This window comes from Equus caballus, chromosome 16, assembly GCF_041296265.1.
Source record: "Equus caballus isolate H_3958 breed thoroughbred chromosome 16, TB-T2T, whole genome shotgun sequence".
Lineage (NCBI taxonomy): Eukaryota > Metazoa > Chordata > Mammalia > Perissodactyla > Equidae > Equus > Equus caballus.
The window spans coordinates 22,595,491-22,615,425 of record NC_091699.1 but is presented as its reverse complement, the minus strand read 5'-3'; the positions used below and the strand labels follow the sequence as shown (position 1 = coordinate 22,615,425).

At 46.1% G+C, this 19,935-nt stretch overlaps 1 protein-coding gene across 10 annotated transcripts in view; it reads left to right on the top strand.

Annotated features, from left to right (window-relative positions):
• Window positions 1–19,935, top strand: part of ITPR1 (inositol 1,4,5-trisphosphate receptor type 1) — a 318,979-nt gene that overhangs the window by 283,525 nt on the left and 15,519 nt on the right. For all 10 annotated transcript variants that reach the window (XM_023620051.2, XM_023620049.2, XM_070238558.1 and 7 more), the window contains 5 exons: window positions 1,587–1,782; window positions 3,159–3,251; window positions 4,454–4,593; window positions 5,156–5,321; window positions 8,192–8,352. In XM_023620051.2, coding sequence (XP_023475819.2) covers window positions 1,587–1,782; window positions 3,159–3,251; window positions 4,454–4,593; window positions 5,156–5,321; window positions 8,192–8,352 — 756 coding nt within the window. The remainder of the gene's footprint in view (window positions 1–1,586; window positions 1,783–3,158; window positions 3,252–4,453; window positions 4,594–5,155; window positions 5,322–8,191; window positions 8,353–19,935) is intronic.

The following is a 19,935-nucleotide window of genomic DNA, read 5'->3' as shown; positions in this document are numbered from 1 at the left end:
AATCACTTGTCATTTCAGTGATTTGGGGGCTGTATAATCTCTACCGTTCTTACTCAGAAAACAAGTGTCATTTCTTGTCGTCTGAAGTTGCTCTTACTTACCGCTCTATAGTGTGTTGCTGGGAAATATTTAACCAACATTACCAGTACCATTAGCCTTTTGTACTCTTATGTTGACTAAACGCCTCTTCCTTGCTTCCTTGGAAGTATCCTACTTTACTGGTACCCTTCACACTGGTCTCAGGACACAGATTGGCGTTATGGAGGCAGAAGGGCTAATGGACCAGAAAATGAACTCAGATGTACAATTCTAAATGGAAAGGGACTGGGGGATCAGCTAGTTCAGTCCAGTGATTTTACAGAGGAGGAAACTGAGGTCCAGAGAGGTTACATGGTTCCATCAACATCGTGCAACAAATTAAAAACAGACTCAGGATTTAAATCCTTGTTCCCTGACTCACGTCACTGTACACAGTCATTCCCCAAAGCCACAGTGGAGGCAGAACCTTCAGGAGAGGATTAGATGTCAGCTCAGAGGCCATATTAACCTAGCTCCCAGGTCCAAGAATAACCCCAGAGAGCTCTCCTCCCATCACCCTGCACCATTCCTCCAGCCAGATGTCTGAGACGGTAGTTCTTAGAAAGCCAGCCATCGGTCCTCACATACCTATAAGCACCTACAGGGATCCTCCATTTCTCAGGAGGCCAACTTCTTAGCAGAGGGCAAGCCTAGACTGTGAACACATTGTGAACTGCAGGGGGTCGCTGCCCCCACTAGGGGGATGGGAAGGGTTTAGGCTGCCTCGTGGGTAACCACCACCAGTGTCCCTGCCCATACTCTGTTGTGACCTTGGCCCAGTCTCTTCATCAGGAAATTAATGATAATTACCATTTCTTGTGTACTTAGCCAGCACATAAGTGTAACTGTATGCAAAGTACTGTATGTACATGGTCTATTTATTCTTCACATTAACTCTCTGTCCTCCAGTCTGCACATGAGGACACTGAGGCTCAGAGGGGAAGGAGAAAGTTCCTAGCCCACGGTCCTGATGGCAACAAGTAGTTGAGCTAAGATTTAAACCTCTGTCCGACTCCACAGTCCTTGCTCCCTGCACTGGCCTGTTGTACGTTGGCCTTCCAGAGACTCTAAGCTCCAGGAGGGCAAGGACCAGGACTTGTGTAATCCTATAGGCAGAGTGGTCGGCCCTTAATAGAAACTCAGTAAATACTCCCTAAATGATTGCGTCCCAGGACCCTCGTCACTTCCCTCTCCCTCGCTCTCTGCGACTCACCGGTACAGCTCTGTATTTTCTCTATTTCCAGGACCTCTAAATTGTATGTACACTACTTGAAATTGCTACTGTTTCCTGCTCTCCTTTTCTTTGTTTATTTTTCCTCCATTTTACCATCTCAATTTTCACCATGAAGACATGCAAGATGTTGTGTTAAGATAATAGCATGTTGTTTTTGAGTTTCCAAGAGGTGAATTCTCTATAAATCAAGTTTTCATCGTGGGATATTGATGTCCATCTAATATAGAGGCTTCTTAAAATTGTCCCCTTGTCTTCTTTTTGTTTGTTTTTAAAGCTTTTTGATTTAGTGTACAGAGAAGAGACTCTGCTTAATGTCATTAAAAGCGTCACTCGCAATGGACGGTCCATCATCCTGACAGCGGTTCTGGCTTTGATCCTGGTTTACCTGTTCTCAATAGTGGGCTATCTTTTTTTCAAGGATGATTTCATCTTGGAAGTAGATAGGCTGCCCAATGAAACAGCTCTTCCAGGTGGGTTTGGGATCGTCTCATCTTTTTTTTAATGTTAAAAGAATATTTCCTGATTGTAACTGACCTAAAGAAAACAATGACTTTAGGAATCTCTCTGTTGTATTTTCCTAAATCCCAGAGCATGAATTTTGAATACAGGGCTTAGTTCTTTATTCAGAGGGTGTGTATGGTGTATCACATGCTAAGCGTGAGTGTCCAGATCCTACATTTAATTTATTCACTAAAGTCATATTTTAAACTAGTACAACTTTTTCTTAAACAATTTGACTGGATATATTGAAAGCACAGTATGCATCCCTGTGGCTTAGGAAATCTACTTCTAGGAATTTATCCTTAAAGGGGAAACCTGCTGACTATGCATGTAGAAACACAAGTACATGGAAGCGTGTTCACAAGCAGTGTGAAAGTGGAAGCAATCTAAGTATAAGGGAGGGGTTCGTCTTGCATTAGCGTATGGTCCGTTCATGGGGTGGTGTGCCCCGCAGACATGGTACATCTTTATAAACTTTCATGGAAAAATACCCACAAGATATCGTGGGAAACTGCAAAAGAATAACTACAGTAGGATCCATGTATATTTTTTAAAAATTAAAAAGCTCATATATGTCTTTTAAAATATGGAAGAATATACCCCCAAATTGTTGGCAGTGGCTATCTCTGGGGCTTTCTTACTACTTGCATGTTTTATAGTGAGCTTCTATTATTTTCATTTAAGGCAGGAATGGAAGAGATTTCCAATTCTGAGAATGAAAAAAATGACCATATAATTGAGTGACACATCCAAGGGCTTTTTCCTTCAGTGAAAATCTTTGACACTACTTAGCACAATATTACTGGTTTTTCATCAGGTAGCCAGGCACCCTGAGTCCAAGGAACAAACTAGAATTATTGTGACTAACTAAGCCAGGCAGCCTACTACTGCCTCCCAGATACTGCGTTCTTGGCGTGCATCTCCTGCTCCACTGAATGTCATTTCCTGCCGACCATCCTAGGGTTCTGAACTAAACGGGTCTGGACCTCAGGCATCCGCTAATGCCCACTGATGCTGCTCATGCAGGCTTGGAATAAGTCTTGCTGGAGTCTGTATGTTCAGTAGTAGTTGTCGAAGAGTTTCAGCTGTTTGTCTTTAAAGTTGGAGAGGTGCTATTTAAGTGCGATATTTCTAGTAAGCCTAGAGGAATTGACATTTCTGGCTTTTTTCCCATCCAGATCACCAAATGAAAGTGTAAATTACATCTCTGCTTTGAATTTCTATGCAGGATCGTAGGGTGTTATTTATGTAAAGAATTGTTTAATCAGCCGTGAATCGGGGACTTGAAACATTTTAACCATATGCTGCCGGATTGTTCATCGTGAAATTTCCTTCCCTTCCCCAGATGCCAGGGAGAGTTTGGCGAGTGAGTTCCTGTACTCTGACGTGTGTAGGGTGGAGACTGGGGAGAATTGCTCCTCTCCTGCACCCAAAGAAGGTAGGACCTTGTAGCCTTAAGCCCCACGTTGTGCCAGGCTCCTCTAGAAGCTTAGACGGTGCCCAGGACGTTGGAAGCAGATGAAAGCAGATTCACTGCTCAGAAGTAGTGCTAGTAGCAATGGGGAAAGGCTGGGAAAGAGGAGGGAGATGAAGGGAAAAGAATGCTACGTGGGAAGAAGATATCTGCTTGCTTGAGTGAGCCAATATTTACTGAGTGCCCACTATCTTTCAGGGATTGTGTTGTCCTCTAAGATACAGTAATATAGTGGGAGGGCAGGCAAGCACATTGATGGTCTCTAGAGAGTATGCTAAATGCTGGGAGTAAGGATGGAATACAGAACATAGGCACCCAGCCTAATACTGGAGTAAGAGTATTACTAAGGATGTGATAGTTAAACTAAAACAGTAGAATCTTAGGTGAAGAAGGAGGGGTAGGTATTCCAGTTGGACGGAATAGCATGTCTAAAGGCTTGGAGGTAGGGAGATACTGATCATGAAGAGGAAGAGTAGCAAGAAGTGAAGTCAGAGAGGCCGACAAAGGGCCAGATCATGAAAGGTCTTACATGTCAGGCTATGGAGGTTAAACTTCATCCAAAGGATGATTGGAAGTTGTTGCAAGGGGAGTGATATGATGAGATCTGTGTTTTAGCAAGACCATTCTCACCACAGCTGGAGAAAAGAACAAGGTGGGCAGCAAGGCATGGTTCTTCCTTCAAAAACCAGTAACAATGGACAGCCTCAAATATAAAGCAATTTATCCAGAGGACCTGCTATAAAATGTTGCTGGATTTGGCCCTCAAACCCTCCCCAGTGAGGAGCCTGGGTCCTGTGGCATTACCCTCAGCTGAGAAGAGATGCTCATGACTCAGAGTATTTAGCAACTTATGTAAGGTCAAACACCTATTCAGAGCTGGGACCGGAGTTTAAAATCTGGAAAGGATAGGGAAAATTTAGATTTAATAGAGGGAAGGGCAATTCTGACATGGCTCGAGAAATTAGGAGGGCTTAGTGATGAAAACAGAATTGCCAAGCCGACTTCAGCTTTTTGAAAGCAACTATTTGACACTTGATTCCTTAATGTTATTCTTTCTTGTTCCCATCTGTCAGCTTGTGAGATGGCATTCGGGAAACATAATCTCAAAATCACGGCATCTCATTTCCCTCACGTTTTAAATCTGTTATTCCTTGCTGTGTTCGTAGAGCTGGTCCCTGCCGAAGAGACAGAGCAAGATAAAGAGCACACGTGCGAGACGCTGCTCATGTGCATCGTCACGGTGCTGAGTCACGGGCTACGGAGCGGGGGCGGAGTCGGAGATGTGCTCAGGAAGCCTTCCAAAGAGGTAGGAATCCCGAGGGGAAGGAAGAGGAACGGGGCGGGGGTGGGTGGTGAGAGCACAACGCAGTGGGCCTGAGCGTAAACTGAAGACGCGAAGGCAGAGCCGGGAGTGGCGAGCAGCAGACGCGCAGAAGGAGCTCGTTAAGGCTGCGTTCCTCTCGTTCATCACGCCGAGACAGTGCGGGGAGCCCAGCTGCCTGGAGAGGGGCGGCGACAGTCCCCCACTCAGTGTATTCATGGTTATTTCCTTCAGGTGGGTCTGGCCCACCTGAACGTATTTCCAAAACATCTTAGAAACCAGGAAGCTACCCTCCTGCACGTGCCACACAACACTTGGAGAATCCACAGTTTAGACACAGGGTATGAAAAGAGGTGGCAGTTGTGGCTTTGAAAGTTTGATGCCCAGTTAGCTGCCACCAAAGTAGACCGATGCGTGCTAGGGGGTTCAGGGTAACCGGGAGTGTTGGGACATCTGACCTCGGTGCAAGTCGTCCTCCTCCTGCCCTGAGCTCTGTGGACCGAAGGGTAGTGGGGTAACCAGACTGACGGAAACCCCACTTTTCCAGGAACCCCTCTTTGCTGCTAGAGTGATCTATGACCTCTTGTTCTTCTTCATGGTCATCATCATCGTCCTTAATCTGATTTTCGGGGTCATCATTGACACCTTTGCTGACCTGAGGAGTGAAAAGCAGAAGAAAGAGGAGATCTTAAAGACCACATGCTTTATCTGTGGTGAGTGTTGCCGCCCGGCTGTAGCAGGGAAGCCAGGCCCGACAGAGCAGGGGGGCGGGGGTGACAGGATTGCGTGCTGCCCGGCTCTTCACTAGAGGGGCGCTGCGGTGTTCTCGAGCATCTCTGCCCCTGGTGTTGAGTGGGCCTGTGCTCTGCCTCTCTTCTGCTGGGAAGTACTTGCAGTGCCCGTGGATTCTGTGCGGCAGTAACCAGTTTGTTTGAAGGAATAGAGTGTTGGATAGAAGAATGTCATCACACGTTATTTGAAATGAATATGTCTTGGGGTCTTTTGGTTGTTGGGCTGCCCGAGCATCTCTTAGTCCCATTCTAAATGACTAGAATGGAGATCTTTCATCCAGCTCCAGCCTGTGGATGTCCTCAGTGCAGCTGGTATCAGGCTTTAAGTGAAAAAATATTCCTCTTAGAGCATATGGTGAAAACATTCAGAGCTTGGGCTCAAGAGTCAGACCTGGGTTCTGATTAAGCTTCTGCCACTTACTAGCTGTGTAACCTTGGTATAGTCAATTGACTTCTCTGAACCTTCATTGCTTATCTATAAAATGGGTACAGTCATATGCACATCTCTGTAATATTGTGGAACTTGGGAGAGCTAGTTTCTGTAACACTCCTAGCGTAAAACCTGCATGTGGTAGCTGCTCGATGATAAACTGCTCCATAAGAGAGGTACCCGGGGCATCAAAGGAATCGTTTTCAGTATAACTACAGGGAAATACATGTCGATGTAAACTAATCAGGTAGGAATCTGGGAGCTGAGTAATCAATTCCGGATCATTCATAATACAGTTACTAAATATCTAAATTTCCTACTGGTACGTCAACTCAAAAAATGAGCATTTTCCATTTAAATACTTAAATTCTTTGCTTTTTGCCTCCTTAAAACTATTTGACTTTTTTATTTTGACATAATTCCAGAATTACAGAAAATTCAAAAGAATAGTACAAAGAATTTCTATATATTCTTCACCCAGATTTCCCAAATATTAATATCATACTTCATTTACTTTATTCATACACACATACTGTTTTTCTGAATTTGAAAGTGGCCAGCATGATGCCCCTTTATCCCTAAATATTTCAATATATATTTCCTAAAAACAAGAGCCTTCTCTTATACATATGCAATGTAATTATCGAGATTGGGAAATTAACCAAGACATAATACTATTATCTAATGCATAGACTCTATTCAATTTCATCCTTTATCCGAATAATGTCTTTATAGCAAATGAAAGTCCCAGGTTATGTGTTACATTCAGTCATCATGCCTCTTTACCCTCCACTGACATTTTTGAAAAATATAGGTCAGTTATCTTGTAGAATGTTCCTTGATTTGAGTTTGTCTGATGTTTCCTCATGGCAAGATTGAGGTTATGCATTTTTTTATAGGAACATCAAAAAAAGTTGTATTCTCCTCGGTGCATCGTATCAGGAGGCGCATGATGCCAGTTCATCTTATAACTGTTCGTATGAACTTTGACCACTTGGTTAGTGTTTCTACACTAAAGTTCTGTCTTTTCTCTTTGTAATAAGAACTATTTTATGGAGAGATACTTTGAGACTATGTAAATATCCTATTATTCCTCAAATTAAATGTTAACCCGCTAGTTTTAGCATCCATCAATGATTCCTGCCTGAGTCTACTATTATGATGGTTGCCAAATGATGATTTTCTTATTTTCGTATTCCTTCTACATTTGTTAGTTGGCTTTTTGCTTCAAGAACTTTCTCTTCCCCCCGTGTATGTGTGTATATTTGTACTTTTGTATTTGTAACATGGATTTTTATTCAGTACATTATAATCCTTTACTGTCATTATTTATTTTAACGCTCAGAATGCACCAGATTTGTCCAGCAACAGCCCCTTCATGCTGGCTTCTGTGCTGGTCATGAGACCATCATTTTTTTAATGTACTTTCTTACTTTTTTAGTACCATGTGCTGTTCCAGGCTCAAGCCCACCTTGTACCCTCTCTGACCGAGTCCTGGTATCAGCCATTTCTTCAAAGAACCCTGGTTCTTTTTAGTGGAGGAGGGTATTTAGAAGCCAAGATCTGGGTGTGCTCATTCCTGTTGGCGTGCCACTGCTCCCAGGGCTTATTAGGGCACAGATCTAGAGGATACATACATGTGTATCCACACACTCCTGTGTCGATTTTATTATACATATGAAAAAGGATGAGTTTGTACCCATACCTCTAATTCCAGTTCAACATTACAGCGTCTGTTCTATCTTCCTCTCTTTCTGTATCTGTGCATATCTGACAGTGAGAAATCTGGCTCCCGTTATCCACCGTGTATTTATTTATTTGCTCAATCCAAGAATACACAGAAACGAGTTCCAGAATTACTCACCCAGAGCTCGGCAAAATATAAACTTACCAGCTAGAATTCAAAATGTGTTTCAAGTTCTTTTTGTCCTTATTCTGTCTCCTCAAAAACCTTTGAACACGCCTACATTTGGGCCTTTACCTGGGAGAAGGGACCCCCACACTCACTGGTTGCCTGTTATGTGTGAGCACGTCAGGCCCACATCCCTTGAACCCCCGAACACTCCTGGAAGCCCGACGGCAGCCTTCCGCTTCCCTGCCCAGGCAAGCGAGGCATGTGGAGACCAAACAGTGACCGGTAAGTGGCAGAGGCGGGATTCAAACCCAGGTCCGTGTGATTCATAGCCTGTGTTTTCCTATTCTGCTGTCAAAGTGAACGCATTTAGGAGGCGAGCAGAATCGAGCTCTTTAGAAAGATCAGAGTGAAACCGCAGCCTCCTGTCCTCTGTAGGGACGGTTCTTGGTGGATTTTTCTGCACCATGGCTGCTTACTTGGAGCCGGGGGCTTTCTGTCTCTCTCTAGGCTTGGAAAGGGACAAGTTTGACAACAAGACAGTCACCTTTGAAGAGCACATCAAGGAGGAACACAACATGTGGCACTACCTGTGCTTCATCGTGCTGGTGAAAGTGAAGGACTCCACGGAGTACACCGGGCCCGAGAGTTACGTGGCAGAAATGATCAAGGTGAGCGGCAAGGGCCCCCGGAGGCAGGTCCCACTTGGCCTGCCGGCCTGGCCTCTCAGGTCAGAGCATGGGACTGGGAGCCAGTGGGGAAGTTACACAGCAGAAAAATAACACCTGACGTTGACTGAGCCCTTGTCACAGGCGAGGCGCTAGTCTCTGGAGTTTCATGTGTCCTTGCAAGTGATCGTCAGAAGCACCAGGCAAGTGGTGTTATCCCCATTTTAAAGAAGGAAACACTGAGGCCCAGAGAGATGAGCACGTGGCCGCCTAATGGGGCTAGGGTTTTAACCTAGATCTGACTCCACAGCCTGGCTTCCCATCTTTATATACTCAGTCGTGCTTCTTGATAATGGATGGTGGTTTTTTTCTCTTTATATAAAACCTGCTATCTAAGAGGCATCTTAAAAAATGATCACTTGGTGTAGTTCAGCATGGTTTGTTTTTTTGGCCTTGGCCTAGCCTTTCTGGGAGACGCTTTACTAATCATCAGGAAGGGATCATATGATGGAGGGATTTGAGTCCCAGATTAATCTCCTTGCTGATGGGGAGTGTGACCGCCATGTGCCAGGAAGAGGCGAAGCCGCCACAGGTTTGCAGCATGCTCTTCTCAGGCAGAGCTCCGTGGAGGCACCAGACGTGCGCTGGGGGAGTCCCAGGCCAGCTGTGCTTTCACACCTGTGATCTCTGAACTTCATTACAGTGTTCAAGGGCGTACGGTAGAGTGAGGAGGCATGAACTGTGAAGTCTGGGGAGTCTGATTTACATAGCGCGCTCTGAGGAGAGGGGGGCCAGTAGCTGTTAAGGAAGACTCCACAGCTCACTGACTCTCCTCCCGGTCGTCAAGGACTTGAGCACTCTGCCCAATAATGAGTTATCCTAAGTGACCCCTGCTGTGTTTTTTATGCAGATATGACTTTAAAGCTTTTTATGTAAAGAAACCCCAAGTGATGTCTGTTCATATAAGGATCATTCGTGTGTGTGGACGCAGGCAGCCTTTCAGCTTCACTGCTGCCCCATCTAACACAGGCTCAGAGGCTCCTACAGGTTCTGAAGGGCTTTTTGGGGATTCTGTGCCATCTGTACCCTTGAGGCCCTTGAAGTCTAATTCTGTGCTTCTCAAATTTTAATGTACATATGAATCATCTGGAGATCTGGTTAAAATTCAGATTCTGATTCAGCAGTCACTGGCAGGACTTGATTCTGCATTTCCAACAAGCTTCCGGGGGATGCCGAAGCTGCTGGTCCGTGAATCACGCTTTGAGTAGTGAGAGTCTAACAGAAGACACAAAACAGACACCGATTTAAGAAATGATCATCCAAACTGGTTATGTGAGTGCTGAGACGAAGTATTCCTAATCTGCTGTGTGTGTGTAGCCCTCTGTGGTTTGTAAAGCTCTTTCACATCTCTTACTGTATTTGAGAATTGAAATTACCCTAAGTGGGGAACTAGTAAGAGAGAACTTTGAGAGTGAGGAGAAATGGAGGTTTCACAGCAGAGATGACTTTTGAAAAGGGTTTTGAAAGAGAAAAGGGTGAAGAGACCAGGGTGATAGATTAGCAGAGAGGAAGGAGGAAAAATTGACACAGAGAGAAGAGGAGAAAAAGACACGCGTTTCAGAGTGAGGGGACGAGGAACCTCTCTTACTGATGAAAGCCAGACTCGGGGTTAAGTAACTTGCCTGGGAAGAGCCCAGAAGAAGCGGAGCCAGGATGCAAGTCCAGCTTTAAGGACTAGGAATGTACTCCATAATCACGGCGTTGGGAGGAAGTGGGAGGGCGCTGGTGGCCCTGGGCTAGGTGGATGCAGGATCCGTTTTTAAGGAGATTGGGAATTCTCATGGTCGCCAGTGCAGATTTTCACAGGTTCGGTTTCCAGGGTCAGGACACATTAATTGAAAAGTCCTCAGATCCTTCATTTCCTCCAATTGTCGATTCTGCCAAATGAAACCATATTTTATCAGCACTCGTGCTGACACAAACCTGTCTGCATACACATACAATGATCTTCATTTGCATTCGATCTCTTAATGTATAGAAGAGATGGCCTGTAGTTTTCACCCTTGTCATGCATTCCTCTTCACCCCCACTTTGTTTTCTTCTCTCTGAAGTGTGCAAATGAGCCCTATCTTTAAATCTTTCAGGGGCCAGTTTTGAAGTTTTCTGTTAATCACCTTACTTTCGGTCACAGAAAACTCTGGCACACTCGGGTTTCTGCCTCAATCATGAAGACTTAAAGGAGCCTTGTGAGCAGTCACCTGATGAAGACTGAGAGCCAGAAGTCACCCCCAGCCTGCCGCCCAGCCGGCTCAGAGCCCACTGCGTGGTGTTTTGAGAAACGTAACGTTCGGTGTGCTTTCCCCATCCACATCACTCTTTGATTGTCTGAGCACTTCTTGTCCAAAAGCTTACAGATCTGTTGCATCAAAGAATTCTTAACTCTGAATGTCAAAGTGCTGCGGAACCAGATGTTTCGTGTGCTTAGCTGAGGGCTCAGGGAAGCGTGAGATCCACTGGCTGGAAGGCGGTCTTTTTGCCGACACCATTTTCAATGGTGTCTCTTCTGGAGGCCACATGACTCCCTGCGGGGAACTCCCTGGTGAGCACTGGCCGCAGCAGCTTAGGAACTGGGGGTGCTCAGCTGAATCATTCAGTGGGGGTCTGCAACCCCCTGGAACTCAGAGGTGCGGTGGAGCAGGCTGCGTGCCCATGTCATGGACCCACTTAGTCACGCCTAGGGGGCAGCCACAGCCGAGAGAGGAGGTCCTCCCAGCATTTCTCCTGGGGAGGCGGGCATCCTACCCACCATTCCGGGAGGCAGAGGCAGGTGATCTTGAGAAGCCAACCCCGGGAGGCTGCAGTTACTCCACCGCTGAGGAGAGGGAAGGCGCAGCCCATGAGCGCTGTCCAAGATGGAAGGGGCTCGCCTGCTCTTTTGCTTAGTTATGTCCCAAAAGAAATCACTGAGACAGGCTCTTTTGGGACTTGTGCTCCTCGAGGAAAACCGCCTCTCGCCTAGTGGCGGAGGCTGGGAGTGTTTCATTCTTCTCTGGCTCTCCTTCAGCCCATTATTTGACCTCCCAGAGACTCTCGAAGCACAGTGACGGAACATTTGCCAAAGGGCGACCCAACAGAACCAAGTGGAAGAGGCCCCAGGTAGCCATTTGGAAGGTGGAGGAGCTCCGCAGCTGCCCTGGAAACAATTCCCTGCAGACACGGTGTCAGGGATGGCAAATGGGTTTTCCTCTCAAAAAACCCACAATAGTTAGGAGATTCTGCCTGGGACTCTGTATTGAGAAGGGTGCTTGGAAGCCCGCGTTGACTTTGACTTTAAGAGAAGGACGTCTGACTAGTCACGAACGAAAGGCGTGAGGAACTGGCTGCAGGCCCAGCATTTGCCCTCCGTGCCTAGACCCGTGTCCCAAAGGTGCATTTCCTCCTTTGGTGGCTTCCTGGCTGTATGAAAACACAAACAGCCTTGCTAGATCACATACATCACCTTTCCTAATTCCCTCTGGAACTGGCTTACAGTTAAGATGCCGGGTCCTCTTCTCTCTATAAATGGAATCGAGGCGTTTCTTGCCATCTCTGAAGGGAGAAAGGAACATTCAAAGAAGCCAGAAGCTCTGTCTCACAGTTGAGAACTTAGCAACCAGATGTTTACCCAGTAATTAATTTTTGTTTAAACAAAACAGAAGATTGTATATTCTCTTCACTCTCCTGCTGGTCATCCCTCTTCTCTTTTCCCTGGAGATGGGAATATCCCTGGCAAAGCCAGGGCCAGACTGATGCCCACTATGAAGTCATCACTACCTAAGAACTAGATTTGGAGGCAGAAAATCCAAGGTGTGGGTTTTGGCTCTGCTCCTTCCTAGCCATTTAACCCCAGCAAGTCACGGGACTTCCCTGACCTCAGCTACTGTCTGTAAATAGGATTAGTACCACTTCACACATCCATCGGGTGGCGGAAATGAGAGAAACGTGTGGGACTCGGGGGGTGGTAGCGCTCATGGAGGGAGGGGGTAGACAACAGAAGGACCAGATGAACAGACAGAGAGCAGTCAGCCGGGAAGCAGCGGGGCTGTGGCGCTGACAGAGAGCTGACGCAAGCATCGTTTCCTACAGTTCCAAGACTGTGTAAGACGTCTTGGCTGTTGGCATGCTGTTGCTAAGAAAAGTCAGAATGGGCATCTTGACTCCAAGAGCTTCCTCGCATGGAAAATTCCTATGTCTTTCTCTCTCTTAAATTAAAATTTTTTAAGTGTCCTTAAATGTTGAGGCAGGGCAAGGTTGACATTATCATTCTTTCTCCATCAAATCACTCACAGATAGCTGTGACTTCTATCCATGTGTTTAGTGGCGGCCTCCACTCACGTTCACTGCCCGGGACCAGGGCTTCAGGGGACTTGGGGAGTGGACCCTGAGTTCTGTATATTAGCTTCTATCATGATTACACTTGGTTCGCTGCTAGATTGGTCCCTTGACTCCGCTCACGTGATTGAAAGTGGCAGTGTCACTAGCGTGGCTGCAGGAGTTAAGCGTCCTGTGTAACTCTGTAAGGTACAGGACTTACAGCGCCACTCAGTACTGGAGCTGCGGGCTCAGATTCGTTGACTCAGGCCCCAGACAGGGCTGTACTTTCAGAGAAATGTGACTACAGAGTGACCTCACTTAGCCCTGGCAGTTCAAGGCAGGAGAAAAAACCCTGAGTTTCCGCTCCCCAGAGGAACTTGAATCTGGTGCTATCATGTAGAGTTTTGGTGAAAGCACTTATAATAAGCAAACTTTTATTAACCCTGAGCTACACTTAAGTTTCCACGATAATTTATGTACCGCACACACCCTTTTTTGAATAATTTTAGCACTCTTTGGCTTTTCTCCAGTGCCAACTGAAATGAGAATTTGTTAGTCTATAGATAATGAGTTGAGAGGCCATGTAGTCAGACATATTTAGCCCGAATAAGTGGTAAATTAGTTGTGAGTATCTTTGCCTTGAAGGAATTTAAATTTGCACAGTGGGCATGTTGTAGGTAAAAGATACGTGATTCCCAGCAAAGTCTCACCATCCCAATTTTCTACAACAGTCAGGCTCAGGAGAAGCCAATCCTGAATTTGATAAGCAAACTAAGTTATTTTTGAAAGTTAGAAACTCAAGAAGCATTAAGAAGGAAGCTTCATGAAGAAGACCCAATGATTTAAATACAAGGCATCTCTTTTGCTAATGAAGTGGAGATTTCACTCCTCTGTCTCGGCATTCTACCTTATTCCCATCAGTCCTGTATTTTCTGAGGTATGTTTTTGAGGGAATTGCATGTAAAGACAGGGTGATCAGAGGGAATGTTACTCATCCATATTTGGGCTGCTCCAGCTCCTTCTCCTCTCCAAGACAGTGTGTTAACTGCCTACTACCCAGAACAGTGGAATACCTGGGGAGAACCTCCGTCCCCCTGGCCTGAACGTCCTGAGACAGGCCGCTGCTTCGCCATAACAAGGGCAGTTTGGATAATAACTCTAATAATAGGTCATGCCTAATCAGTATGTACTGACATAAATGCTTTGCGTGCGTGATCCCGTTTAATCCCCATGGCAGCATTGCAGGTGGCACTGTTACCATTGTATAGACGGGAATCTAAAGCTGAGGAAGTTTGAGCAGCTTCTCCAGGGCCACACCTCTGGGAAGTGCTAGAGCAGAGATTCACATCCAGGTCTGCCGAAGCAGAGCCCACCCTGGAGCGGCCCCGACACCTGCATACACAACGAGGTTCCATCTGTGCTCACACACAACCCTCAGTGTCAAGAACCTGCAGTCGTCGGTCATCTGGCTTGCATCTAGGTTTCCTGACTTGGACTGGCTCCTCTCCCAGGCCACCCCCTCCCCCAGTGGTGTTGAATTAGCCACCTTCAACAGAGGCAAGTCCCCACTGGGGATGGGAGATGAGTGGGAAAGAGGATCTCCTAGGTAATGCTGACTGGCTAATGCATAAATCAACAAGACGGGAGCTCTGTGCATTAGATGGGGTTTAACTCTCCGAGCTCCGCCAGCACTACTAGTTAGGCAACCACCTCGAGTCAGGTACTACAGGGGGTTGTTGAAAGGACTGGAGTTTGAGAGAGGCAGAGCACAGCCGTTCCAAAGGATGTGTCAGAAATATTTGGTAATTTTGACTTGCCAAAATCTGATAAACTTCATTGTCCTCACCTAAGCTGGCAACAAGGAATGATATATCCTTTGGTGGCCATATTTGGGAAGAGAGAGATGTTAAAGGGGAAGGACAGTTCACCAGAACCACAGCCAGACATGGGCTTCCACACCCAGGTGACTCATCTGAATGGGTTTAACTCCCTGATAATTAAACATGAGAACGTCTGATCCATCATCCTTTAAGCCTACTGCTGACTTTTTCTCACAGCTTCAGTAGACAATTCTCTATTTTTTTCTCTTTTTCCTCTCTCTCTCTTTTTACTCTCTTTTTTTCCTCTCTCTCTCTCTCACCCACACACACACATAAACACACACAATATTCCATAGATTTTCCAATTTGTTCTATCTTTTATTAGTTCACTTGACCTCTTCAGAAACTAGCTGTACAGGGATATGAAAGCAAAGAAGCAATTTTGCAAATCAAAAGTAGTGTCGCCGTGGCAGCTAGTGGACTGCTCTCAGAAGATAGTGGGGTGCTTTCTTTCACATAGGAGGGGAGAGAACAGAAGCTGCATTCCTGGAAAATTCTTTGCTGAAAGCCCTTGGCAGTTTGCATCCCAAGAGCCACGTAAGAGAGAGCCTTTTTGCCTGAAAATACCTCCTGGGTAAATTTTCCAAGCAAATAAGTTATATTAGCAATTTAAGCAGCAGTAAACATCAACTATAAGGAAACATCGTAGGAAGATTTCAAAAGCAATAGGGTATCTGGACCCAGTGCTTGCATTTATCTGTATTTGATAAGACGACACAGGAAGCAAGCGCAGTCAGAAAGCAGTCTGTTAACAAAGATCAAATGGGAACGGAACACCTAGATGTCACTGCCTCTGTGTGAAAGAGGAACTGGCTGAAGTCTTGCACCCTTCCTGACTATAAAATCAGCAGACAGGCACTTTGCAAAGGGAAGACAGCAGCTTTCTGCCAGAGGCAGTCCGAGGAAGCGAGTGAAGGGGCTAGAGGGAATAACTCAGGACCTGAATGGAGACGGAGAGGTACCTGTAGATCATAATCAGATAAAAGTGAGACCCTGGACATCGGGGGCAAGGGGTGGTGGCAGTGGTGACACAAGTAGAACAGTGAACATAGAAGTTCACGCAGCCATCGTGAGGGTGTCATTTCAAGGAAATGAGAAATCGGGAGTCCCCAGCAGACGGAACTTAGAGTGCAAGAGAGAGGAGGGGAGAGTTCAGCAGGGCGTGCCTCTAGCTCTCCCCTCACCTCTCCTGCCGCCGACTTTCCACATCCTCTGCTTCATTAGCTGCCACGTAGGCCGGCGCCAGCTGCTGAAAGTGACATGGAAACCCTGGGCTTCCACGCAGACGGACAGGAATGGGTTCGGACTTTTATTCTGGAATTCTGGTGAGGATGCTGGGAGGAAGGGAGTGCCTCGATCAGTTCCTGGGACAGAGAGATTTCAGCGTTGGTCGTGCTGTATCATCAGCTTCCCTGCCTAACCTGGGAGGCCACAAGTGTCGGTTAAAACATTCCCTGGGCTCCGAAAGCCCTTAACCGCGGTTGAGGATACAGCTTGTGCTGCCCTCTAATATGATTCCCAGAATGCTTTCTGAAGTTCACTGACACCATGGCAGAGTTCAAGAATATCGGAGCGAGGGAGAAGTCAAGAGGGATTTGGCACTCGCTTTTCGGTGGCTGGAAACAGCGTGTCAGCATCATTGGACTCGCCTCCCAGCCAGTCAGGCATGCTCTCACCCCACCCTCTGCACTTGAGCTTGGGTTCGTGTTAGTGGCAGCTGCACAGAGCAGCTGCTGAGCTTAAGTTTCCCCACCCAGGCTTATAACACATTCTGCTCTCTAGTCTAGAGGGTATGAAGTCACCCTTTGTCCTACTGTGCACTTCACAGGCAGCTTCCTTTTTATTATAAAGCTCTTGGCATTGGGACCCCAGGTCTGCACTGACCTCCCGGCGCTCTCCTCTGAATTTTCCACATTCTGAGCTTCACGGAGGGTGTGGTAGGCACTGTTTGTAACAGCGAGTGGGGCAGAGCCATAATCTGCCTGAGAGGAACCCACGTGCTAAAACAGAGCACAAGGAATCAGATATATCCAAGAGTGTGGTCCATGAGCTGTGCAGAATACAAGGGTTATGCCCAGCAATTGTTAGATCTGTCAACTGAAGTTTGGGTTCCCAGCGTGTGAGAGGCTCCCCACTGGTGAGTTAGTCCAAGGATGTAGGTAGGAATTTCTGTGTTTGTACATGCTTGTATATGTTTATAAAATATTTGCTTACACACACATTTCCCCCAGTTTAACAGATTTGATAAACTCCAAAAATGCATTTTTCTCCCCTCCATAACTTGAAGCCATCTCCTGCTCCTTTCCCCGCTGCAGACCCCACTGGGCTGCCCTACTTGCCCCCTTCAATCCCAGACACCCAACTACACTTGGAACTCCTTGGCCTTCATGCCTTCATTTCCTCTTTACTCTAAATATTAATAGTGTCTGATAGAGTTAGACTGTCACTGAAAGGTATGTGACCATCTGGCCTTTATAAAAATGCTCTAACTTGGAAAATATTCTGAATGTGACAGTCTTTATCAAGTACATACATTCAGGATTCTTTAAAACTTCTCTCTTAAGAATGAAGCCCACTAGCATGTCTCTAGCAATGTGAGAATGAGAAAAAGATATTAGTATTCAGGGAGAGTCACTTGTATTTCAAGGTTATACAGGTGGACGTGTCTCTGAATTTCTCCTTTCACAAACCCGCTTCTTTCCAGGGCTTCAATTTTACCATCTAGAAAATGAGAAAGTTGAACCAAAGGGTCTCTTCTGCCATCTTTAGCTCTACAATCCCATAAAGCAACTTTCAAAGTGGTGGTAGGAGTTCATGGACTATTAAAGAGCATCCTTGTCAGAAGCAGGGGTGTGGATGTCAGGAGGCAGAAGGGGAGACCTAAGTGGACAAGCTAGTCAGTCTTTGGGGTCAGAGTGCAAGGGGCAGGTTAGTAAAATGGGGGATTTCGAGAGGATTAAGGAATTTGCAGAATCTGCACATGGCAGATGATCTCCTTGACCCTGAAGAGGTCCAGCTGTGTGGCACCTTCCTTCCAAACCACTCTCGAGTCTGTGACTGCACTGGTGACTTTCTCCTCAACTCCTACTGAAGTCTCAGACCGTGACAAAGATGACACCTTCCTATCATGTCTGTCTTAGAGTGCGTCTTGGCAGGGCTGACCTTAAGTAAAAGCATTTCAATCAAGAGGCGTTTCCAACATAAAAACCCATCAGAGGATAAAGGTTGGACGGAACACTGTTGTGTGTGGAGTAGCTTAGTGAGGCTTCAGGTGTGCATACGTGTTTGTTCAAAGAGAAATGCGAATTTTTCCTTGAAACAACAGCAAAGAACTTTAGAAAGCTGTTTAAGTAGGCTTAAAACAAACAAACAAAAAACCATTATTGTATGGAGGCAATAAGAGCTCAAAGTTTAATGGACTCCAGAAAAGAATAGACAAAAAGGGATAGAAATTGCTAAAATCCACACCTAACCACTGGGAAGGTTCTGGTAGATTTCTGAGCTGATTGAAAATGCAGGGAAATTACCTAACCAAAATGTCCTGAGCCTGCTTGTTCTCTCTTGGAATCTCCAATGGCCGGCCCCGCCCTTGTCCGGCACAGGCGGCCAGCCCCACCTTTCTCTCCTCCTCTGTGACCTCTGGCGTCCCCTGCCTGGCAGCCCAAGGTGCCCAGGACTCAGCTGCGCCATGCTTAGTGGCGAGTGCTGCCTTCTCACGGTCCCAGCACGGCCCAGATGTCACTTCACCTGAGGGCCCAGAATGACTTACAAGAGTGATTCTGCAGCTGGCTTCTTGTAGGGATTTCATCAGAAATGGGTGCGGTTCTCTCTGCTGGCAAGGGCTCATCTTTGTTACACTGTAGCATCCAAGAATAACTATTAACTGAGTCTGGGAAGGGTAAGTGGTCATTCCAGCCCAGCTGAAGATTATATAACGTGGCCATTTTGGTAATGTCATTCAGAGCCCAAGAGCAGACCTCACTGACACCTCAACTGGGGAGCAGCTTGAGCATCCTTCACATGGCTCCACTCTTAAGAGAGAAACCTGCGTCTCGATGATGGTATCCCGAGCAAGGGAGGGAACTCGCTTCCCGTGGGAGTCACGCGCTACCCCCGGGGTCGAGATCGGGACTGCAGGGCTGGCTCTGGACTAGCTCTGTGACCTTGGGCAGATGACACTGATTTATAACACTTGCATAATTCTTCCCAGCTTATGGGACACTTTCTCACAGCCATTAATCCTTACAATAACCCTGTGAGGTAGTCTGTGATTTCTTTCTCAAAGAAAAAAAAAAAGGAAACAGAGACCCCAGGTTGGTTAGCTGACTCCTTCACTTGCTCAGTGTCAGTAAACATTGGGACACCATGACTTGAACTCCTTAGCTCCTGATTCCAGGCCATCGCTCTTCCTCCTGACACGCACATCACAAGGCTGCTGCAGAAAGGTACCCGTGAAGTATAAGGATAGCGTGTGTGGTTTGAGTTCATTGTACTTTTGGAACAGAGAGAACTGGATCCTTGAATTTGGGGCTGGCCAACAAATTCCAAGTGTGGGATGTATTTTTTTTTAATTAGTAGATGTTATTTTTTTACAGTAGTTACAGGTTTACAGAAAAACTGAGCAGAAAGTACCAAGTTCCCACACACTCCCTCCCCCTACCCCACCCCTGCAGTTTCCCTTATTACTAACATTTTGTATTACTGTGGTGTATTTGTTACAATTGAGGAACCAACACACGTGTGTTATTATTACCTAAAGTCCTTAATTTACATTAGGGTTCCCTCTTGGTGGGGTACATTCTATAGGCTTTGACAAGTGTATAATGACATGTATCCACCATTACAGCAGCAAACAGGACAGTTTCACTCTCCTAAAAATCCCTCCCTCCACTAACCCCTGGTCTTTTTACCGTGTCCATAGCTGAGATCCATTTTTTTTCGTTTAGCTTCTTTTTTAATGTATAACATATACTATAAATGACAACTTGAGAGTCAATGAGCATAGAGATCATTATCACCATTTTTCAACCAAAGCAACAGATTCTGGTTTTTTATGTTTTTTGTTTTCGCTGTGATCTTAGAAAAGTGAGCTCTAAAGATTAATTGTTTTCTTCCTCTTCAATGGAAATAATCACCCTGACTCACAAAAGGGGCAAATGATTTAAAGTTTATTGAGTGTCCTGTATCCCTGCTTTGAAAAGTTAAGTATTATCTTCACTCTTGTCCCTCCACCTCCTCCAGGCATTTTCGGAGGGTTTGGCTGCATAGGGAGTATCTGTTTCCAGGAGTCCCCCTCTCAGCACCCCCTCTAGTCACTCCTGTCACCTAAGCATCCCCAGGCATTCTGGGAAAA